Here is a 24,624-nt window from a genome sequence, read left to right on the forward strand (position 1 = left end):
TACTGCCTGCCTTGATACTGAACAATCCTTGTGTGAGCACTAGGGGGCGAGTTGTTCTCAGGAAAGACAAATTACTGAAAGTGACGCCATCAAGTGAAAGTGGATGCTGTCTGAATCATTGGCTCAGTATGTCTGGAGTGCAGCAGTAGATGTGGGAGGGGGCTCACTAACGAGAAACATCATTTAGAGGACATGAAGTTCATTCTCCACTGTACTTTTATGGAATTTCGGAATTGTGGTTGAACTGGAAAAAAGGAAATTACACGTTATCCTGTAAAATCACAAGATCAGTGAGCATATCAGTTAGTAATGGCATGTACTTTTACTGCTTGTCCTCTTTTGACTTTGGAACATAAACCAGCTGTGATGACATGCGTCTGGATCCAAACACAATATGCTGTAAACAGTGTTTTGGGTTTTTTTCTCCCAAAATTTAACTTCCAAATTTAATTTCCTTTTTGAATCATGACAATCTCAGAATGAGTAAATAAACAAAAATACGTCTTAGTTTGTAAAAAGCGAAGGCCCTAGAGTGTAAAGTGGATTCAATTCAAAGGGGACTTTAAAATGAATCATGGTTTTATTTAGCAGTTAGTAACTTACAGGTTCTGCTTTATGGGATCATTCTGCTCATAACTAATGCTCCATATAAAATTTAATTACGGCTGCAGCAAAAAATAAAAAAATAATAAAAAAAGCAAACTGAAATGTAAGACAGCATAATGCATTCACTGGAGATTAGCAAAGTTATTATTTTTTTAATTCTGAGAAAAGTTTTTGTGGAAAAACTGATGTCATGATTTTTTTTAATAACGTTACATTCATAAAAATGTTTTAACCCCATACTATAACGTTTTTTGTTGTTTTTTTTTAGTGACTTAGAATACTACAATTTTTTTTATGTTTTTAAAAAAAATATTATACTTTTACTTTTCATGACTTTTTCAAGTACTTTTTAATTTTTTAAATAAATTCATTTATTTTTTTATACTTTTTATTTTAAAGCATTTACAGGTTTTTATGATTTTGAGGATCCTGAGGAAACTTGTCTAATTCTAAAAAAATAATAGTCACATGCAGGACACATCACTGTTGGTAATTTTCATTTTATTATAAAAAACAGTATTTGAGTCCACAGTTTGTGTTTCCTTTGTACAGTAAAAAATATTAAATTAAACTCCCAAAGTTCTTAGCAGAAAGATAAAGAGGATGGAGTTTGAGGGGAGGGGGAGCAACTTCCCCCAGAGGAAGAAGAGGAAGAAGAGGAGGAGGAGGAGGAGGAGGGGGAGGGGATTAAAAGTCCGAGGGGAGCAGCAAAGGGGACGAGGCAGAAAGAGACGGAGACCGACTGCTCCCATTTCCTCCTTTCACCTCATTTCTGTGCAACACAGTTCATTTGGATCAAAATCCTCTGTTTACGTCAAACAGCGGAATCCTAAAAACACTAAAAGGAGCCCACCCCACCCGAAATTTTCACATCCCAGCCCATGTACTCAAAATGTTTCAGGCACACAGGTATGCACCCCCCCTCCCCAAGCCTCCACTGCTCCAAATTAAGTGTCTTTTAAAGGAAGGAGTGCACACACATTCGAGGGAGAGGGCTTGCATGTTTGCGAGGGAAGAGAGTCCCTTCCAGCGCGACCCGATACAGAAGCCGGCCGGGACGACACATTATGTCCGTTCAACATCTCACAGCAGAGCCTCAACCACTGCAATAAAACACTGACATTTAATTATTCCCACCAACTAAAGAAATGAAACATCCACTAACCCCCGTCATAACAGTCAATAACAAAAATATATTTCTATACGAATTGTAGCAGTCTCAGGGTACGTAACACCCCCAACCCGCCCGCCCTGAAAGAAAATAAATAAAGCAAACCCAAACATTAAAAAAATGAAGATATGCATCATGTTTGGATTTACATTAATAATAATCCACATCACTCTGCAAAACAGAAAGACTGAATGATGGGGAAACCGATAAAAAAGTTCTTTGCATTAAATCCTCTTTAATTCTCGACCACTTTTAAAATCTTAAAAACATTTCTTAAAAAAGGCAAGTACTCCTATTTACCCCCCGAAAATATCACCTTTCTCAGCAAGAGGTGGAGGTGAGAGGCGGCGCTAGAGAAACCGTCCCCCTCTTTGTCCACAATTGGCAAAAAAATATATTAACAGCAATAACTTACAATTCATTTATTCTAATTTATTTAACGACTGCTTGATTTATTGTTCATCTCCCATAGGAAGTTCAGTTCAATGCATCTTTATTGAAAACATTTTAAATAACATTTAATAATAGTATAAAAAAGAAAGGCTAAGTAATAACAATAACACTGTCCTGGGTGAGTGCAGTTTGTGCGAAGAATCACGGAGCGTTTTCAGCTCAGCTTGACACGTTACGTAGAATTCCTACATGATGTCTAAAGGGTTGTGATTCATGTTCTGGCCCAGCGGGTCCTGACCGTTGGCCCCCGGCCCGTGTAGACCCGCCATGCCGCTCAGCTGCGAGAGCATGGCGCTCTGATCCGACCCAAACTGCTCCATAGAGTTCTGTTGCTGCTGCTGGGTCGCTGGCTGTTGCTGCGGGGGGACCACCATTCCCGGGTGGTGCTGGTTCAGGTGTGGGGAGCCCGTCTGCATCTGTGGGGAGATGTGATGTGGCGAGGGCTGCGGCTGCATGCGCGGAGACGGGCTGGAGTGCGGCGGCTGGGACTGAGGTCTGGGTGAAGGCTGAGGGGATCGCACCTGGTTGGCTAGCGACGTGGACAGCGCCTGGCCCTGCAGGTGTTGGTGCGGATGCGGGGACTGCGCCATCTGCTGCGGCTGCTGGGGGCTCATGGGATTGCTGTGCTGGGCTGGGGACCCCCCGGGGCCCAGGTGCTGCTGCTGCTGGAGCAGCCTCTGGTGGAGCGCCTGCTGGAGCAGAGCCTGAGACGATGAGGGCGGGGGGCCGCTTTGAGTGGGCTGAGGGCCCTGAGGCGGCTGCTGAGGGCCCCCTCCACCTGGTCCCGTGTCCCCCCCTGGGAGACCGGCCATGGCGTTCTGCTGCTGCATCTGAAGGTGGTGCTGGTGCTGGAGCCTCTGCTGGAGTGCAGCTGTAGCCTGCTGCTGGGACACTGACCCCGGGTAACCCTGTCCCTGCTGGCCTGGAGGACCGCCAGGCTGCTGAGGGCCGAGCGGCGGACCTCCAGGGGGCCCCTGTCCCACAGCAGGAGGCTGCATCCCCGGCTGTCCCATGTAGCCCTGCCCCTGCGGAGGCTGCGGCTGCTGGAACTGACCGTGATTCACTCCCATCTGTTGCTGCTGCTGCTGCTGCTGCTGCTGCTGCTGCTGCTGCAGGTGTCGCCTCATCAGCATCTCTCTGAACTGGGGATTGTTGAGGTTCCCCATCTGTGGCCCCTGGCCCTGCATCGCTCTGCCGCCTGCTTGCTGCTGTTGCTGCTGCTGCTGGAGCGCCGCCACCTGCTGCTGCTGTAAACTGCTGAGCATCGGCCTCGGCTGCTGCTGCAGCTGCTGTTGCTGCAGCTGAGCCATCGCCGCCATGTTGACGTTCGTCCCTCCCTGACCCCCCATGTGCATCCCTGGCTGGCCGCCACCTGCAGCATTCATGTTCACCTGTGGGCCCCCTCCTGCCATCACATTCCCAACGGGACCCCCCGTGGGACCAGGACCTCCAGGGAGACCCCCTGGGCCCCCCTGGACCCCCTTGTATTTCGAGGCCCTCTGCTTGATAAAAGCAGCCATGAGCTGCGGGTTCGACCGCAGGATGTTGAGGACTTGCTGTTGCTGAAGTGGCGAGCTCGGCGAGCGGAGAGTCCGTAACAGTTCCTGAAGGGCCGCCTGAGGGATGTTTCCACCAGCAACACCAGCAGCTCCGGGGACAGCTCCCCCTGGGATCCCGCCACCAGCGCCTTGCTGCTGCGCCATACTCATCAAAGCGGCGTGGCCCTGAGCTTGTTGCTCCTGCTGTTGCTGTTGTTGTTGCTGAGCCGCCATCATGGCGGGATGGCCCATTTGGTTCATCATTGCCTGCCTCTGCTGAGGCGGCATCCCCTGTCCCGCCCACTGCTGCTGCGGCTGTGGAGGGTTCTGATGCGGCGCGCCCATCCTCTGCTGCTGCAGCTGCACCTGAGGGGGCAGCTGGTTACCCTGCGGAGGGGGCTGCTGCATCGGCCCTCCGGCGCCGACCATCATCCCTGGCGGAGCACCTTGTTGTGGATCCATGTGTCCCCGAGCAGCTGCCACTGCTGCTGGGGTCTGCGGCGGCATCCCCTGGGCGCCAACCATCCCACCAACACCGCCTGGGTGTCCCATGCCCATCTGCTGCCCCTGCCCCTGCTGGTGGTGCGGGTGAGGAGGCATCAGGCCGGCAGCCACCTGAGCTGCTTGTCTCTGCAGCGCCATCTTCCTCTGAGCGTCTGCCACCTGCTGGATCTTCATAGCGATTTCGACAGCGGCGGGTGGAGGGCCGGACGGAGGCTGCTGTTGTTGCTGTGGGAGAGGCGGCGGGCCCTGAGGCTGGCTCGGAGGCTGTTGACCCCCGACGCTTCCAGCCATGACAGAGCCACCAGGCTGCTGCTGGGGAGGCGTTGCGGAGCCGAGGACCGGTTTGCCCTGCGACTGGTGGACTGGGGAGGAGCCCGGAGGTCTGCTGGCGTACGGAGGGAGGTTGTTGGGGTGCTGTTGGAGCGGCTGAGTCGCTGCTCCGCTCTGCTGCTGCTGCTGGACCTGAGGAAGCATCTGCTGCTGATGTTGGGGAGAGCTCATCATCCCCCCGGCCCCGCCTCCTCCACCCGCCATCGGCTGGAACTGGTGGTGGAGCTGATGTTGAGGAGGCACGCCACTCTGCGGGGGGATCCCCCCTGACGGCTGCTGCTGGACTCCGGGTCCGGGGCCCATTCCCTGCTGCGTGGCTGGAGGCATGGTCTGAGTCGGGGTCTGAGGTGTTGGAGGTTGGGTTCCACCAGACGTTGGGGTACTGGGAGCTGTGGTACCATTGTTCCCCGGTGAAGGAAGTCCTACGACGGGTCCCCCCGGCGGCCCCCCGGCTGCCTGCCCCACCCGCTGCATGCTGGCCATCCTCCTCCTCAACATCTGGGCCTGCTGGAGTCGGTGCTGCAGCTGCTGCTGCCGGAGCTTCTGCTTGATGTTCAGACAGAACGGGACGGGACACTTGTTCTCCTGACAGTGTTTGGCGTGGTAGCAGCACAGAGCGATGAGCTGCTTGCAGATCGGACAGCCGCCGTTTGTCTTGCGCTTGCAGCCTTTTGTGTGCTGAACAACGCGCTTCATCTTCTGGCAGGACGGCAGGGAGCAGTTGGCGTTTCGGCACTGACACGCGTGGACCAACGACTGGATGCAGCGTTGTATGCTGAGACGGCGGGAGTCTCCGGGGCTCTGGGTGGCTGCTGCCGCCTGGTTGTTGCTGTCGTCGTCCAGTCCGAGCCCCAGCTTATCCATCTTGTGCTCGTGACCTTTAGTGTTGTAGCAGGTGATGCACAAGTCGTAGTCCTGGAAAACGAACGAAAAAATAAAAATAAATGTTAATTTAAGTACTTAAACTTACTTAACATTTTTTTCCACAAATATTTTTTCAGCTTTCTTGACTTTCTTGGATAGGACAGCTACAGCATGACAGCGGGAGACGGAGAGGATGACATGCAGCAAAGGGCGCAGGTTGGAATTGAGCCTGTAGCTGCTGCGACATGGACACAGCCTTTTGTAATTGGGGCGTCCGCTCTACCAGGTGAGCTTCTTGGCGTCCTAATGATGTCAGTGTAACATCAATGCACATTGTACATTTAATTCAGTTTATGCAGTCCTTTCTCAAATCACGTGCTTTCTTGGCTTTTACAAAGCTTCAAAACTGCTTCATCTGTCACCTTCCCACCTGCTCCCTACAGCGACACGCCCACACCGACGAATCCTTTTTCAATATTTTGGCATTATGTCATTTCTATATACAAATCCCTGCTTATGAATGCAGAATCTGTAAGCAATGGGACAATATTTTGGGAGAAAAAGTGTTCTGATTTCCGTCTGTTGTCCCAAGTACTTTTGACAAAACATGTTTGAGTAGGTTTTGGTTGCCTGCAAGCAAACAGTTCGTGTGGAGAGCAAAAGAGGCAGAACAAATTGACTAAAATGCGATTCTAATTTTTAAATTTATTGATCTGCATTCATGTGCAGATATCGGTTTCGTCTCACAACTCTCACTTCATTCACACGTCTCAAGTTACACGGTGGAATTGACTGCTGCTGCTGACGGAGAGGTGCAGCTGTTACAGGCTCCCCACACATTTTCATGGACAATATTTCCAAACTTTTCCACGACTTTTCAAGGATCCATAATAAAAAATGATTTTCCTTGCCCAATGTGACGTTTTTGAAACATATAAGATTCAAACAGATTAAACGTGGGTAACTGTATCAAAGTTTTATCTGTTTCTGTCTGTCAAAACTAAAATGCAATCCCGCAGTTTCCAAAATAAAACGGGGTCAGCAATGCTTTTAAAGGTCTACGTTTTAGGGTTTTCACAACAGCATAGTGTGGATACTAGGAGTAAATTTAGAAATGGTTGAGTTAAAACAAACATGCATTAGCATGAATGTAGCCTTGGTCAAATCGGGTCAAACCACTATCCTGAGTTAAGCACCAAATGTAATACGTTCTGAGTAACATGCTGTACTGCATCCACTTTTAGAATTGACTGTTATGATTTTTAGCATTTATTGTGTAATTCTGATGTTTGGTTGAGTGTTTTGTTTGTATTTTTGTATAATGTGAAACAGTTGACATCCTGGGACGTGAGATGAATTTCAGAATTATTTCTGACAATAAAGTCAAATCAAATTAAGTCATGTGACTTGCTTTCCATGATTGTTGTTGTAAATTTAGCTGAATACACAATTTATAAATCAAATAAAAACAAAGTATAAAACACTGATTTAGGCATGTCTCATAAATGCCATCTGTTAGCCAAGGAAAACAACAATCTGAATAAAGATCAAATGACTATTTTATGGCCACAAATTTGTCTGATAATAATTATAAATGTGATTGGCTGAATCGTGTTTTAAAAACAAATAATCTCAAGAGGAAAAACACTGTTTATCTTGAAAAAGGGGCCTCATGTTTTAGTTTTGACAACTTTTTAACTTTTAACTAAAGTATCCACAGGGTCACTTTGATTTCCAGTCAAATTCAAAGGTAGAAAATCAGGATCTGAGTCTCGACCCTCACCTCGCAGACGGTGCAGTGGAACCGGGTCTCCACGTGGTGTTTGCACTCGTTGCAGGTGTAGACGAAGCGGTCCTGGCTCTGGTTGTGCAGCTCCACCAACATACACATGGAGCTCCACTTGGACCTCCTGAGAGAGCTGAACTCCAGGTGCTTGTCCCTGGCCAGAGTCAGGAAGGCGTCGCGGCCGTCCATCAGGTCACAGGCCATCAGGGGGTCCGGGTCAGTGATGGGGGGCAGCGAGTTGGCGGTGGGACCAGCGATGAGGCGGATAACAAAGAAAACCTGGGAATGAAGAGTGGAGACGATCAGCTGATTTTATTCAGATCAGAAATCAAACCCATCCTGCAAAACTCAAACCCAAGCAATCCACGTTTTACTTAGTGTTTTTGGTTTGTTTTTCTTCATTTTTGTTTATTTTTTTTATAAGTATCTTAATCTTCATTATTGTTAAGATACAGAACGATCCGCTGCCGAACCACCAGACTACGAGACTCCTCAACTCCTCCTTTGACGACAAAAAGATGTAGCAGGATTTAGGGTTAACTTAAATTTCATTTCTTCTTAAACCACATTTAAGAAAAATGACAAATAAATCTACCTTGTACCTTTTTATTTCTCTCTAACTTTTATCCGATATCACATCTTTGTTGACGCTGAATGTTGACGCCCCCTGGTGTTTGTAGGTAAAAGCTGCCCTGCAGTTTTCAGTTGTACACTTGCAGATTGTACTCTTATACACAACTTTTTTCCTTTTTTTGTTGTATTAAATATATCTTGGCAACTCTTATCTGCACTTTTGCTATTTTTAATGGTGATTTTGTAATTAAATTGAAAATCCTCTAATAATTAACGTTACCTTTTATATCTGTTTTCTGTACTCTTTTATTGTAAATCAGAACCCTTTAAAGCACTTTGAATTGCCCTGGTAGTTTAAATGTGCCATACAAATAAAGATGCTTTGCACACACAGTTGAGACTAATTTTCTGTCAATATGAACTTATCACAGAATTTTGATTCACACGTGCCTTTTGGATTCAAAAATAAAAGATTTACAAATGTCTGTTTGAAAATTGTAAATGTTATATTAAGATATTCACATGTACTTCTTATTGTTTTTTCAATGTATTTAATTACTTTTATTTCTGGAATTTGCAGATCTTTTTTATATTTGCAAAATATGTTTTATTTTTGTATTTTCTGAAGGTTTTTATATTTACAGAGTACACATATACACATAGAATCAGTCAGTTTGTTCACACAAATCATATTAAGACAAATCTATCTCCATAAAACAGCAGCTATGGAGGTGCGGCAGGGACCGGTAAATCTCAGAGTTTCAGTGATCTGTATTCAGAGCAGAGTCAGCGTGATGTTCTTATAATTACACCATTTAATCTAATAAAAGAGAAAGCAGCTAATCAAATTGGACTTGCATACCTCCTTATGTTTCTCCATGGTGGCGTAGAGTTTCTGGGAGAGGTCGTTGGACACATTGGGCATCCCTGGTTTCTTCTTATTGGCTCGGCTCATGCTACTCTTGTTCTTACTCGTCTTTTTATTGTTCTTCTTTTTGGCATTCTTGCTGTCTCCTTTTGTGACCTGAAAATGTTTTAACGGCAGTTTTATTACACTGGCATGACAAACATCGATATTCGATGGCGAAAGATTAAAAAAACTTTATTGTCTATCATATACGGACAGAAAACTGCCTTCGGTCAGGGGCTCAAACAACATGAAAAAAACATGAAAAAAAGAGCAGTCACACTCCTGAGACTCACATAAAATCACACAACAGTTCCACAGATCACTAAAAACACATCTGCAAAGCTACATTTAAAAAGTAGTGACTACTTTTGTTTAAAAAGTATATTGTGGTGGGAAAAAAAGAGCATTAGAGTGACGATTACTTGTGGACTCTTTGTTCTACTCACATCTGTGCTCTCGTTGGAGGTGCTGTTCTCCTCCCTCTTCCTCTCCTCCTCCTCCTGCTCCAGCTCCTTGATGCTCTCCTCCAGCACGTTGGGCCAGAAGTCGCCCTCAAAGTACGGCAGCTCCTTGGCGCTGGTCAGCCGGTCCTCTGTGGCCTGCTTGAAGATGTCCTGAGGGACAAAGACACAAGTGTTCAAATACTTGTAATGCTTCCCTTTATATCATTATTTGATGGTGTTATATTTCATATTATATATGTTGTTTTAGTTTCCCCATGTGACTATTTTGTGCACTTCCATATTGTTTGCACTTTCACCTGAATTCAAGAGTTTCTTCTTTTATTGGCATTCTACCCATTTTATACAAGATCATCTACTTTATTAGCATTTTAGCTGCTTATACATGTGGTCTCTTTTATTCTTAATTTTAGTTGTTTACATGAGCTTATACGAGCTGAATTGTCTTTATGAAATTGTATTTTTGTACTTGCAACCCCACCTGTTCATGTACGTAGTGTTAATTAATAATTGTGCTCTACTGTTCTTAATGTGGTTAATTTGGCATGTCATAATGGGGGGCTCCATGTGACTATTTTGTGCACTCCCATATTGTTTGCACTTTCACCTGTATTCAAGAGTTTCTTCTTTTATTGGTATTCTACGTGGGGGAGGGGGGGGGCGGGCACAAAAGGGATATTTTGTTTTATTTCTGTGAATCTTTTAATTTTGGAAAGAACTTTGTGTTTAACCCTGAAAAGTGCTATATAAATAAAGATTATTATCATTATTATCAATGTTCTTTTTCACCATTTTAGGAAACATGCCATTCAAAATCAGAGTTCATGGATGAGTCAGTTTCTTGGAGCAGGATCATAATCTGCAGTGATCAATGCATTAAATCACACGGCTGTTACAATAACTAATCTGAAAACATGTCTCACCTTGTAATCGTGGACGATGCGCTCAGCGACGGCCTTGTCCAGCATCTTCTTGTACCACTCCTGCAGCCGCTTTGGTTTGGGGATCTTCTGGTCCGCAGGGTGACAATGGAAGATGTAATCGTCCCCCTCACTGGGTGGACAGGCCCAGATATGACCCGTTGTGTACCTGACACAGATGTTATACTCATTAGAAAAGAAGTAAGTTGATTTCCTTTTATTCCATTTGCCTGCTCTTTTTAATGCACTGAGGCAGTCTGAGGCAGCTCATAAACACAAAGCATCATCAACACACTTTATTTAGAGAAATATCATGACTGGTTTCTTGCAGGTTTTATGTTTGAGACGGTCCAAACTTTTCTCTTACCCCAGCCTCCTGACGTATTCCAGGTAGCCGATCAGGATCTCGTGGTAGACCGCAGTTCTGAGGATTCGAGGTTGAAAGAAGTGCACGCTGTCCAGGTAAGAGATGTATACTCGTCTCTGATTGGGCGGCGGGCAGTCCGAGCCGTACTCTTGAACATGCATGCCGAAAAAACACACATCCGCTCCGTCGATGTCTTCGAATGCAAACAGGGCTTTCATCCTGTACGGGAAAGACTCGGACATCTCTCCGCTGTCAACAAACCTGAAGGAGAAAAACAAAAAACAGCCGGGATGAAGCAAAACATCTACAACTCTTTGCTGCTGCCTTCACTTTTTGAACTGTCAGACATATCACAACATGGAGAGGTGTGCAGATATGGATTTCAACGGTTCACAGTTCAATGTCTTTAATGCATCGGTCATAAAAAGCTATTTCGAATTGAAAAGGCGTGGATAACAGGTGAGATGCCCAATCGTAACCAGTGACAGGAATTTTTAAATTAAGTTTCCCACACATTAATTTATTTGAGGCGCACATTATGAACATTTGCTGTCAAATTTAGAATTTTTAGAGCTGCATTTCTCTCCCTCTGTCTCTCTCGTGGCAGAGCGTACTCTGGGCACAGACAGAGCAGCAAAACGCCAAGTGCAGTTAAAATGCAAACGTTCATTCATATAGTTTGTGTTGTCTATTGTTTTCCAGTCTACTTAAGATGAAAACAGCTGCGTTCCAATGGGAACTGCACACCCGGTTCATCCAGTGTTGGGTCTAACCAGCAAAAGAAATTTGCTTTTAGGAGGTGATCACACGAGACGTGGCGCCAGTGAAACCATTTTTTTCCCTATGGTAGAGTGCCCCTGCTGGGCGCTCCTCTCTTGCTGTTGTGCAACACTTTTTCTGGCAGTTTTTGGGCACACGTAAAGGTTAAAATATTTTCAACTCTTCTGCTCATGGTGCGCTGTCGCACTGCTCATCAATGTCACTTTTGGCCACGTGCAGCTCTGCTCCACAGGCGATGCCAGCTGTTTTTCCTGATGCACTTTCAAGGTGTTTTTGGAGCGACTGGGACCGGCGCCATGCGTCTCAGCGTGATCGGCCCCTTCCTTCCCCCTCCTCAGCTGCTTCTCTAATCCATCAGTCTATTCTGATCAGCTCTGATCACTCGGTCCACAAATCGATCTAAAGGTTTTTTGTTTTTTTGCCTTTATTATGATAGGACAGCTACAGAAAGGGGGCGGCAAAGAGCCGCACGTGGCTGCTGTGGCGAGGACACATACGCTGTACATGAGGCACGCCCGCTCTACCAGGTGACTGTGATGGTCAAACAGTTTGCTACTCAATTCTCCATCCAGCAATGGGCTCCTTGTAGACTTTATAAAGATGCTTCAGATTTGTCCTTTGACAAGCCCAGACAACACTTACACTAAAGGAAATGAAAAATTTAAACTGCAGGCACAAACAGGTTAACTGAATATCTGCCAGGACTCAGGACAAAACCACAGCGCAGAATGGATTTGATAATTTAGTGTGGGATGTGCTTTCAAACGCCAGCTGGTGAAGTTTCCTAAATGGATGATAAATTGGCACGAAGACTATATTTACAAGACGGCACAGAAACTTTACTGTACTGAAGTGATGGTTGTTCTAAAATTAAACAGTGGCCTTTTGTACTGAATCAGTTTGTTTCCTCTGAAATAAAACTTTTCCCAGTGTGCACTGAAGCTCCACCAGACTTCACAATATTTCCCACACTTCAGAAAACAAACTGAATTCAGTTACTTGTCACAGACTTGCCTGTTACCTGCTATACTGAGCACCATGGTCAACCAGCTGTTGCCTAGCAACCTCGCAATCTTGCACATTTTGTTTATGCATTGCCGTAGAGGAACGGACGCCTGGAAACTGGTCCTGGAGAAGTGCTGCCCCGAGCACCGCTGCCCCCTCCAGGCACCAGGATGAAGTGGTGATGCACTTCGTTGTTTCACATTTCAACATTTCAACTTCGACCTCGTACCTGGACTTCATGCCCGGCTTGACCTCGACCGTCTTGTCTGACACATGGACTACACGGATAGTGACGTCGCCAGAATCAGGGAGGTTCTGCCGCTTGATGTAGTCATTCACTCGTGTCTCCAAATAGTTCCCCAACTTGGTCTGAGGGAGCCCTGGAAAAGACAAAACGAAGGATGAAGACTAAAAAAGGTGGAACACAGAGAGGACAGAGGATGTCTTACGTCACTTGTAGCTACGGCCAAATATCCAACATGAACTTATTCTGGAGTTTTTCAAACAGACAGCTTTCAGCAGCTGAGAGACTGAACCAGTCTGACTACATGGAACAAACAGAGACGTTTTCCTCATTACCTTTGATAATTAACACATTGTACCTGGTATGTTTGATCTGTACTGAAAATAAAGTGTAAAAACATGTTGTTGTTTTACAGGACTTATGTGCTGCCAGTGACTTCACTGAGTCTCTGCCAGTCGCCTGGCAAACTCACACTGACAACAAGATTTATTTATTACAGTAAATATTATCTTTCCACAGCGCAAATATTTACCGTGCATACACGAGGGTGGTATTAGTCTAATCTAACTCTTGGCAAAAAAGTAATTACGTGAATGTCAAAAAATGCTGAAATACTCAATTTAACCCTTTGATTCCTGGATCAACATCGATTTTGCATTAAGATGCCTTTCGAAGGCATTTAAACCTTTGAAACATGTTAAAATGGGTTTGATTTCTTTGGAAACGCAATGAGAGATTTGCCAAATAATGTCACACTAATTGTAAAAAATTAGGCAAAGGTGATAAGAAAATGAGCAGAAAATACATTTTAAAAAGAGAGATAAAATCATTAGAAAATTAGGAAAAAAACTGACATTTTTAAGCACTTTATACTTTGTCTTTCACTAATTTCTTGAGAATTTTGGGTAATTTTTGTTTCTTAATTGAAAGAAATCAATTTTCAACCAATCTGCTCCAGTTTCAAAAGGTTAATTTATCACACATCAGCTTTAGTCAATAGTACACTGACTACGTTTATGCGCACAAAATTTTCATTTTTTTGCAATTATTTACAAAAAGACAATATACCTACTGAGCTGTTTACATGGCTAATTAAAAGAAATATTCCATTAATATTCTCATTAATATTCAGCCCACAGAGTCTGATTAAAGCTCGGTTTGACAGGCGTCAATTCTGTGACATTTTGTCAAAGTATTGAAAAATTGAACAGCTAGAAGCCCCTTGCGCCATTTTGTGTCAAAATTGGATTTTTTTCAAAGCTTTCAACTGAAGTTGGACAGCCTCTGTCTGCTTTTCTTTTGTCCAACAGAGCCTTGCAAACAGTTGGCGAGTTGGCTTGTGTACAACATACAGAGCTGACTGTCAAGAGACACGACGCTGTGTGTCGCTGGCTGTGTTAAAGAAGTGCATGTACTGAATGCACTGCACACATGTCCAAAGAAGGCTCCTACACCTGGATAATACCGGCACATAATATCAGCATATCCCACGTTATAATCAAAAAATGCTACAGAACAAAACAGACTATATCTTGATGCGTCTTTCGCCCACCAAACACAGAAGACAACACAATAAAAGCAGACGAGCGGTGAGTAACATTTAGGAACACTTAAGACATTAAATAAGTTCATATCACTGTCTGTCTGTGGTTTCAAACGCATCAGTCACTTAGTTAAGAATAGTGATGATACGAAATCTTTTAAGGACTCCCGCAGTTTTAGAATAAGGTCTAATTTAGAAATTCAGATAAAAACAGATAATACTGTTTGCATGACCAGTATCAGAGTCAGAATATTGTCGTAATTGGAATAATAATGTGCATGTAAACATAGTCAATAACAACTGACTCTGATCCCAAAACTGCTTAAAAATGTTTGGGAGTAAAATGATAGACAATCAAAGTAAGGGTACAATGATACAGGGAAATCACTGTTTGGTAGTGACTGCCTTAATGTTTTAAAATGTCAGTATTGAGGCAAATAAAAAAAAAACAAAAAACAAAAAAAAAAAAAACCCGGCCGTAAAACACAGACATGAAATGAGCCACCTACTTTTGGCTGCGTATTTGTTCTCTTTCCGGGTCTTGTTGGCCTTTTTGAGGCAGCTGTCGCACACAAAGCTGTGGTTGAGGAGGAAGTAAACAACAAATGGTTAAATTTGCAGGTTGCCTTCAGTTCTGTCACAATCAGCAGCGATGACAGTGATTAAGTGTCTTTAATCGAGAGATGACTCGGCCTTTCATGTCAGTTTTCCTTTTCTTTAAACAGCTTTAATGACTCTCAAATTGCTCACATCTTTTCATTACAAACAGACCACACATGAAGGAAGACCAACTCTGAGGAATGAGAGACTCTCACTCTACACTCAAGCCGCAAGACTTGGTTTGCATGAGTATCTGCTGCTGCAACACTGGCAGACATTTTCTGTCCCGAGGCTCCGACATATTCTCCGTTTCATCGCTGCACCTCAAAATGTTGGAACCTCGTGATCTTTAACAATATGCTTAAAACAGCACGTCTACAGCAGCAAGAAAATGTGAATTTGTGTGTTTGTTTGGACTTCATGGTACTTTTCCAGCACCTTTATTGATGTTTTGGATGATTCTAAAGATTTTCAAGGATCACAAAATGCCAAATTAATTTTCCAGATCCAGTCACGCAACAGTGTGTGTGTTAAGAGTGTGTGTTAAGAGTGTGCGTAAGATAGCTGGCTCACCCCGATGGCCATATGGTATCATTATGCAGGACGCAGATCTGGTGCATTTTACGACCGCAGTCAATACATTCCACAAGTCTGAGCAGCGAGAGAACAGGAGACAAAAGACAGACACAATATCCAAAGTTAATAAAGCAGCGTGTGTGGAAACACTGTTTGCTCCTCTACAGGAGCTACAAAGCTGCTAAATAAGTAACAGTAAATAATAGTAAAAAAGTATCTTGTGACTATTATCAACATATGATAATGACTTATTCACATAATAAAATATTATAAATCATGATGCAATTTAAACTAAGTACATAAAATCATTGACTTTGCAGCATCAGAGATGGTGTGAAATAATTATAAATGAGAGTTAATTATTTTAGAGTGGGACTTACAACTCAGGGTCGAGTGTGTCGTTCTTCTTTCGCTGGAACTGGTCTTTGTTGATGGACCTGTGGAAAATATCAGACAATTAACTTCTGAGACACAACATGCTAATACAACATCTTTAATCACAAAGAAAAGGTGTTATACTGATTATTTATCCCTTAAATGAGGAATGTAAACTGTTATATACAGTTTTATATATAACATGGTTACTGTAAGACTGTGATGTGAAACACTGAAAAAACAATATCCAACAAACATGAAACCACCTAATAAGAAAAGACGTTTCAAAATTTAAAAAAAGTATATTATACATTTCAAAGAAAGTCTAAATCTTTAACCCTTTAAAACTCCATTGATCTGCCTGTGGATCAGTCATTACACACTCAAACATTGTTTGAGCCCACAGAACCTTAGCCTGGCATCGGCAGACCAACTGAACAATGCAATTTAATCTGGAAGCTCTCAGTTCATTTTTTATTTCGAAGGAGCGTTATCAGCGGCTGTAGACCAAAATGCCTCTGGATGCAACTGGATAGAGTACAACCAATCAGAACGTCAGCATGTGACGTAGCACACACACACACACACACACACACACACACACACACACACGTGTTAACAGACTACAGCATGCAGTCTACGCTGTCTAAGGCTATGTTGCCATTTATGCCATCACACTTTAAAATAATACTTCATCACAAACGTCCACATCAGCTGCAGATATCTCGGTTGGTTTGTTTTTGATAATGCCTCATCAGCGCTCTTCATTATCAAATTAGGTTTATGCTCATCAAAGCCAAAAATCATCATCATCACATAGTTTGTGTAAAGTGCAAAGGCCCCCTGGGTTTTCAGTCACTGATTGGCCCAACCTGACCATGTGGCCTGAAAACCAGATTCAACAGGAGGGAGACCAGACACATCATTATCAGTTAATCTGATTATTTTTTAAATTAATCCATTTATTAATTACCATCAATTTATTAATTAATCTATAAAATGTTACAAAATAGTGAAAAATGACCACCATTGACTTGATTTTTTTTTTTTCAAAAGGTGACAAGTAACTTAAGAGATGGACCAAAAAATTTCAGGAAATTTGTATTATTATTAAGCAAAAACAAACAAACAAAAAAACAAATAATGTCAAGAAAAAGCTAAAAAATATGTTTATTTTTTTTATTATCTTCAGATCATTTCCTTTTCACCTTTTACAAACTTGTTTGCAGTTTGAGGGACATTTCTTGACAAGTTGCTTGTTATGTTTCCTCGTGTTTTTTTTAAGGAAATGAAATGAATTTTCTCAGGTTTCAGAGGTTTAAAAATGCTGAGGAAAGGCATCCGAATGCAACTACAAAAAAAATTTGATCCAAATGTTAAAGATCCAGATGATGAGAGATGTCAAAGGTTAATGTTCTCTTTTTTAACAAGAGCTTTTTTGGGGATGAAATATAAAAAAAAAATGGTTACAACTAATCTTTAATGCTTCTGAAACCAGAATTGCACAGTCTGGACAAGCATTACTTAAAAAAGTTTTAAGGAAGATCTGAGTTCTGCTCAAGTGAGAGGTAGGCAGGGCTGTGATGGTACTCACGTCTGAGGCTGGGAGGGGTCGTCCCCCAAGGAAACGCTCTCGCTCTGGATTTCGTTGAAACACTTCTCGCAGAAGTGGTACCTGTCAGCAAGAAGCCCATATTTTGGTGAACTACACCGTTCGTCATCAGCACAGCCAATCACAGAGAGGGCACGAAGAAGCAGCCGCCAATCAGGGCAGGGCAGGACAGGCCAGGGGGCGGACACACAGGAGGAGGCAGAGGGCAAGGTAGGTCGTCGCCAGGAGGAAGCAGCCAATCGTGATGCAGGGTTTTTGTGTGGGCGGGTGTTTTGATTTTGCGCGTAAATTTTTGGAGTGGATGATTGGTCACACCAAAACAGGCCAATGCAGACATCACAAGCGTTAAAAAAGGAGGGAGAGAAGGGGAGAAGGGGAAGAGGGGGGAGGGAGAGGGGGGGAGGGGGAGGACAAAATGAAAATTAAAAAAGGGTGAAATAAACGGTTACAGGTCAGACGAAGACAATGGAGGGGGGACAGAGAGGGAGGGACGGACAGGATGTGAACAACAACCAACAGAGGACAGAGAGCCAAGGCAAAGCAAAGATTAGCGTCAGACATCCAGTGGTAAACAACAACAACATTACAGCAACATGAGAGACCACTAGGAGCTGTGGAGGAGGAGGGGGTGAGGATACGAGTCTCCCAACATGAGAGGGTGGATGAGGAAAAATAAAGCAACAGAGACCCATCATCCTTCAGGTTCATTCATAAAGTGGGAGCCTTTCTTCTGGTGGTGAAAATGGCGCCCCCCCCTCCCCTTTTTGTTTATGCAGAAATATCAGAAAATGCAAGCCGTCATGTGTCGTGCACGTAAATTTAGTCGGTGGGAACAATGGTGTGACAAATAAAACTGCAGAAGAAGACAGGAGCCCACTTTATGAATGAAAACATAATGAATATTAAAACGGTGATCTGTGAAGATGGGAGATGGTGCCAGGGTAACCACTTGAAGCCAAATTAACACTCATCTGTGATTGCACTGATTGCATATAGGAAATATAATCCATGTGCAGAATACAACATAATAAGCTGATCTTGTTGGCTGCACTTTCACAGCAAAATGACTTAAAATACTTTGTAAAAGTCTAAATTTCTGTGGCCTGAGTGCACTTCCAATGAGTCGAAAGCCCTTACCTGTTCTGGTAGCTAAAGTAAGCAGCGTCGCGTTGGATGGTGCATAATTGTTTTCCATAGCAGCAAAGAGTTTGGGGGGAAAACTCAAACTGCAACAACAAAGAGATAAACAGAACAAGTTGTTTGTGGATTTGTTATCTGAGAAACAAATCTTACACAAGCATAGTCTTTGGATCCACAAACACAAACTCAAAAAACGCCTGCATGTTTGTATGACTTTTTCCTGACTCATTTATGTGGTCACACCAAGTCTAACCCATAGTTCAAATAGTCCCACATCTTGGGAAATTCTCCTCTTCATTTTCTGACTGGTGAAACTCTCTCTAGACGAGGAGATTGATACCATTTTCATGAGTGTCTGTTAAACTCAAAGCCATAGACCCGTTTACAGTTGTACACAATGATGACGTAGTAGGTGTGTGCAAGCATTTTGGCAATCGAAGTGTGGTAAAGAGCAACAACTTGTCAAGCTATGCAAGGGGATTTACCACCAGAGATCACAAATGCTTATTCAACAGATTGACTTTGGCAAATGGTGCCATGTAATGCAATTGTTAATGTTTCGAAAGCATATTTTTTGTGTCCCACTAGAGAGCGAAGCTGTCGTGTTACACATCACTCCTCTTTTAATTAGAAAGCCAATATGGATATTTTTTTAGACTCCAATTCTGACTCTAAATTATCTAAATTACAAAAGACAAGCAAAATAGTTTCATTAAGGATATTACTCCTCGTCTGCAAACACATGAGTTTACGAAAACAATAGCAGATGATTCTGCCTCACCTTCCTCCCACAACAGTATCCCAGGCCCTGCATGACGGGATCGATCTCCGCCTCGAACACCTCCGCCAGCTTGGAGCAGTACTTGTAGACGCGGGACGTCTTGCGGTTGTACAGCCAGGCGTTGTTGAACATCAGCCAGATATCTTCGACATACTGCCAAGGCTCTTGGTACTGTCCCGTGTCCAGTTTTCTCTTGATGGTCGACAGATCCATGGGGTTCTTCACGATGTCAAAGTAGTCCTGATTTGGGAGCGGCGCCATCCAGATTTAAGTGGCAGATCGAGGTTAAGTCGAGAAGGACAGAGCAGCAAGACAATGGGAGGTATTGGTCGTCCGAGGGACCAAGGTGAGAGAGATGGAGAAGAAGAGTGTGATCATCGTCATCAACGTCGTCAGGTGAAGGTGCGAAGAAGGCGTGGCGGTCGACCAGGCGGGACCAGAGTAGGGAGAGAAGAGGGTGCAGGGGGACAATGTTGTTGAGCGCTGCAGAAAAGAAGGTTCGCGTGCAAACAGAGAGACATGACAACTTCTGCCCTCCAGCTCTCTGCTTTGCACCCCACATTTAAAATCGAGTTACTACATGAACTGCAAACAGAGACCAGGTGACCGCCACAAGTCTGTCCGGTCCTCTGCTGCTCGAAGAATGTAAATATTGGCTACAGATGAGACTGCATTTCATACATCCTCTTTAGAGGTGCAGGAATGAGTCCTAAAACCCAGAGATTTGTTAGCATTTTTGCACTTACGGTTCCCTCGTCTTAAAGTCAATGGATTTTTTAAAATGGATTTTTGGTTAGATGCTTGAAATAAGGTCTGTGGTTAATCCAAACCACAGAGACTTTCACGTTTAACAACATAAACAATGTCAGTAAAAACATCATTAATGAATTCTGAAGCTTTTACGTGTCTTAAAAAAGGCAGCTGCTTACAAGTGGCTACATTACACAAGTCATTTTGATGAACCATGGCCGCATGTCTTCACCTTGATGTTGAAGTCATGCGACCATGGTTCAAACATAAGCTGTGGCAATTCCATTTATGCTTCAAAAATCATAATAGTCTTCCTTTAGCTTAAGGATAGTTAGATATAAGACTTTTTCTCATGCCACTTTAATCAACATTTAAGACCTTAATGACTATAATAAAAAGAAAATAAGAACCGACATCAATTATTACTTAAAGTCGTGTTTTGGAGATTTTGTGTTTCTTATTCTGCATGTGGGATTCCCATTGCACTGAGGTTTAATTTTTTTTTTTGTGCATAAAATACACATAGCCTTGTATCAGTGTCAATCAACGAGTAGACTGATAGCTGGCAGACAGTGAGCATCCCAATCAGAGACAAAATAGTTGCTGGTTCAACTGTCCTGATATGTTATGTTCATAAAAAACAAAACAAAAAACAAAAAAAAATATAACCAATTATTTTCAGATTTTCTGATGCAATGTCAGAAAACAGATTCATAACATTTTCTTCTAATTTTTTGTCATTTTTAAAACTTCTGCAAGATTGATTTCAGACATTTTAATATCAATGTAGGCCTTATTTTTACATTAATGAATTTCATGCCTTTTAGGAACTCTGCATATAAATGTTCATTTGTGATTATCTAGCTGAAGAAGACATGTAAGTACTATAAATTTTAGTTTGCCACAGAGCTTATTTTCTGCAACAATCCAAAATCCAATGGAAAAATCCCATTGTCTTTTTGTCGAGGGAACCAGGGCGATGAACTTTCAGGTTGGCCAACAAAAAAAAGTCCTTACAACACTCTTATGCAACTGAAGCCAACCCTTGTAAAAAAAAAAAAAAGTATCATTTTGCCTTAAAAAGAAGCTCATTGTTCAGCGCAGTGCCAAAACACTGCTTAACAGCTGGGTAAATGGTTCTCTGAAACGAATATTTCAGCCCAAAAAGCGATCAGGGTGCAAAACCAAGAAGAACAGAGCAGTGGCAACAGCAACAGGCAGACAGAGATTTACTGTTTTTAGCAACACAGTGGTTGGCATTAACAGCGCCAGCAGCATGAGTGGCAAAATGATGGCAGAGTTAAAGCCAACGGTGCTGAGGGGAAGCAAATGTAAAGGGGGACGGGTGAGTCTCCAAATTTGTTTTTCCTTTTCCCGTCATCTCTCCTTGTTTTGCTTCTTCTCGAAATTAAAACGCCATTTTGAGAAAGGAGCGGAGAAGAGGGCGAGGAAAAGGCTTTTTGGAGATTCAACCACAAAAAAAAAAAATTTAAAGGAGGTGTGAGTTTCAAAGAGCAGGGTCCATCTCGGTGTCACCATGGCAACAACAGTTAGGAAACAGACCCTCGTCTCTGAATGGAACCACTCACATGGACAAACAAGTGATGCAGATTAAAATTCGATCTGCAGAGCCAAATGTGTATCGCAAAGCTGATTTGTGAGTATATTGAATTTTAAATGAGTAAGTTAATGTTTCTGATAATGGTGTCATTATATAATTATGCAACAGTGGAAAGTTGCATCACTTGAATGTGGAGGTCCCTGAAGAGAGGTGAGCCAATAGCCAGCTGCCCGCTCATCACGGCTCTAAAAATGGCATCAGTTAAACTTCATTTTGCATGAGGCAATGGGAGGGACACTCTGATTTCAACACAATAATGATTTTTAAGTCTGAATCAAGCACGCTTTTCCCCCATAATTTGGATGCAACGAGGGTAAAGGTATTGTCCCACCTCTAGACACTGTCCCCCCCAAACACAACACACTACTACTGGTGAGGAACTGAACTAGAAAGCTAGCAGTGAAATACTGTGATGACAACTACAAAAGTCATGATTCAAATTAAAACCTAAAATCTGATGTCAAAAGGCAAACAAATTAAAATGATAAATGAAAGCAATTGGCTCATGAACAGTTTTTAGAGCTTGGAAATTAAGCCCTTTGTTTGGACTCATTATTGTCTCCTTGCGCAATATTCACACTGGATGCAGAAGCTTCCCGATGTGCCAACTGCCAGCAGTCATGCACGCGAGGAAATCTGCTCTTCTCTAATCACATGTAAAGCTCTGTCACTGTTTGCTTGTCTGTATCTGCTTGTCTTTCACGCTCTCTGTTTAGAAAAAAAATACAAATATGTGGGAGCATGGAATGCATACTCAATTGTTTATTTCAATCAGGTCATTTGAATCATATCTAATTATATCCTTTATATCCTGGGTCTTCAACAGGGGTCCACGACCCGTAGAAAGTCTTCAGAGTGAGTGCAGAGTTTTTAAAGGAGCAGTGTGCAGGACTTAGAGGCATCTAGCTGTGAGGACCCCAAAATATTTAAAGCATGATTTTAAGTGCAACTCAGTTTTGTACAATAAGTGTGCAGTCGTTGCTGCTCCATCTCTCTTAGAGGTTAGGGGTCTTTGGCCTGAAGAACTTTGAAGCCTTCTGCTTTAGATAGTTCAGAATAGATTATCAGTGTGTTTTATTGTGAAATTTGCTTGCGGCTTGCAGAAAAAAATAGACGACGCATGAAACAATTGCTGCAGATCACAAGCGGTCTGTGGAGTTTGAGACTGCAGTACGTCCTGTGTGAACAGCTCAACTGGTGCCATGAGTGGCAAAAGGATGCTGGCAGTGCTTCGTGGAAAGTCAGGGTGATTTGTGGTGCTTTTGCATCAAGTGTGAACCCAGCATAATTGAATTTTGAGTTAAAGATATACAGCTATTCCTCAATTAAGCATAATACTCTGATGGCTGCTTGAGTCATGAAATATTGGATCTTTTTTTAGATTCATATATTTAAAACAGCTGATTAAAATCTAAATTATTTTTGTTGTTTTATAACTGATTTGTATGTATCATTTACTTTTTGCCCTTTACTACGGTTCCATCAAAGTAAAGGAAAATGTTCATAAGAGTCATTGCTTTGATTTATAAATGACAAGAAGTTTCAAAAAAGAGAACACACACACACTCACACACTCACACACTCTGTCTCTCACACACACATGCACACACACTTTCGAATCTCATTTTCTTAACCTCTGACATGCAATGGAAGGCAAAATTGAACTAAAACATTAAAAAAAATTAGAAGCAGATATATACCATAAATTCAGAAAGTATGACAACTACAACAAAACAATTTCAAAGATGAAAAAGGAAAACAAACAAACAAAAAAGCTACGTTTTAGAGGAGTTGAAGCAAAATGGCAGCCAGTGCAGTCCCTTACCAGGTTAGTTTTGTTACTAGTTCGAATACGTACGGGTATTCCCAGTAACTGGGGGTCCACCGGCTGACGGAAGGGAAGGGACTCAGGGTCCTGCCGGTACAAAGCTTCCAGGGTGGGCATCAGAGCCTGACGCAGCTCCTCCGGCTTAAAGACTGGAAGAGACGGAGCGAGAGAAACAAATGAGGGATGAAGGAGATTTAGAGACGGAAAGTAAAAGAAGTGTAGAAGAAGAGACACCGCAAAGAAGCCTTTCCTGTCTGCAGCGAAACTCCCCTGACCCAATCATGAAGCATCAGACGCACCGCACAGACCGTCAGACCGTAAACACTAAGCAGTAGCTCGTCTATGTGAAACAGGTGGGGCTGGAAGCTTGGTGATGTAGTGTCGATCAGGGTTCCCGTTAGAAAAAATAGTTTTACTAGTCACGATTAGTGCTAATTTAACAGACGGACATGCGTAATTACTATTTTAAACATTATTTAAAAAAATAAATGATGCAAGCATACGTTAATTGGGGGAACATGTGGAAAACAAAGAATTTCCTCCAGCTTATCGTGTCTAAATTAAACGCAACATGCTGAACTTTTATCACACTTTCTATTTATTTGTCACTTTCTTCAAAGACTACGCAATGGACCGAGTGGAGCTAATTTGTGAAATGCTATCTAAACAACATCATTTCACTAAAAAAAACTTAATACGGTGGAAGAAAGACATAGGGAGATCGCCATGTTTCTGGTAAATGACCATCATTAAAAACCCTGCTCTTGGCTGTATTTTATCACATTCAAAAAAACATATTTCAGAGACAAGGATTGAAACAAAAATCGCTCCGAAAAATGTATCATTATGTATTGATAATGTTTTTATTCGTGAAGTGATTTGTGTTCTTTTCTTTTAAATCACGGGCTGTGTACGACCCGCCCAATAAAAAGGAGAAAAAAAAGAAAAAAACATGTTTTCCTTGTACCTCTGACTTCTGGTCACATAACTGTCTGCAAACTATTCCTCTTTTGCGGTGCAGTTTGTACTCTGACAGAGAAGGTTTAATAAAAGTTGAAGTTGCAACACAGTAAATATGCTACACTAGTTTCCTCTTTTGGACTCTGGCTCTCATGAAAGGTCCAGATGTCTCCCTATTAGCCAAGGACGCAAATTCATGTGTCAAAGCTCAGCAAATCAGAACTCTACATGGACAACTTGTATTTTTACTTCTATCAAAATTCTTATTAGTAACAATACTTTTACTTGAGAGCACTTTTTGGCTGCTCTACCCACCCATTACTATG

General features: G+C 42.8%; 1 protein-coding gene across 4 annotated transcripts in view; it reads right to left on the reverse strand.

Annotated features, from left to right (window-relative positions):
- Nucleotides 1-1,995: 1,995 nt before the first annotated feature.
- The window catches only part of ep300b (E1A binding protein p300 b), a 41,499-nt gene continuing 18,870 nt past the window's right edge, over nucleotides 1,996-24,624 (reverse strand). The window contains exons 17-30 of one of the 4 annotated variants that reach the window (XM_042504908.1): nucleotides 23,369-23,487; nucleotides 19,140-19,379; nucleotides 18,356-18,444; nucleotides 17,201-17,281; nucleotides 15,612-15,668; nucleotides 15,229-15,306; nucleotides 14,565-14,632; nucleotides 12,498-12,648; nucleotides 10,484-10,744; nucleotides 10,120-10,285; nucleotides 9,182-9,349; nucleotides 8,688-8,849; nucleotides 7,250-7,531; nucleotides 1,996-5,517 (exon numbers count right to left, since the gene is read on the reverse strand). In XM_042504908.1, coding sequence (XP_042360842.1) covers nucleotides 2,416-5,517; nucleotides 7,250-7,531; nucleotides 8,688-8,849; nucleotides 9,182-9,349; nucleotides 10,120-10,285; nucleotides 10,484-10,744; nucleotides 12,498-12,648; nucleotides 14,565-14,632; nucleotides 15,229-15,306; nucleotides 15,612-15,668; nucleotides 17,201-17,281; nucleotides 18,356-18,444; nucleotides 19,140-19,379; nucleotides 23,369-23,487 — 5,024 coding nt within the window. In that variant the 3' untranslated portion in view covers nucleotides 1,996-2,415. Of the gene's footprint in view, nucleotides 5,518-7,249; nucleotides 7,532-8,687; nucleotides 8,850-9,181; nucleotides 9,350-10,119; nucleotides 10,286-10,483; nucleotides 10,745-12,497; nucleotides 12,649-14,564; nucleotides 14,633-15,228; nucleotides 15,307-15,611; nucleotides 15,669-17,200; nucleotides 17,312-18,355; nucleotides 18,445-19,139; nucleotides 19,380-23,335; nucleotides 23,488-24,624 lie in introns of all 4 variants that reach the window. The other 3 variants (XM_042504907.1, XM_042504906.1, XM_042504905.1) reach the window with 3 other exon arrangements.

This window comes from Plectropomus leopardus, chromosome 17 (genome assembly GCF_008729295.1).
Source record: "Plectropomus leopardus isolate mb chromosome 17, YSFRI_Pleo_2.0, whole genome shotgun sequence".
In the NCBI taxonomy this organism is placed as follows: domain Eukaryota; kingdom Metazoa; phylum Chordata; class Actinopteri; order Perciformes; family Serranidae; genus Plectropomus; species Plectropomus leopardus.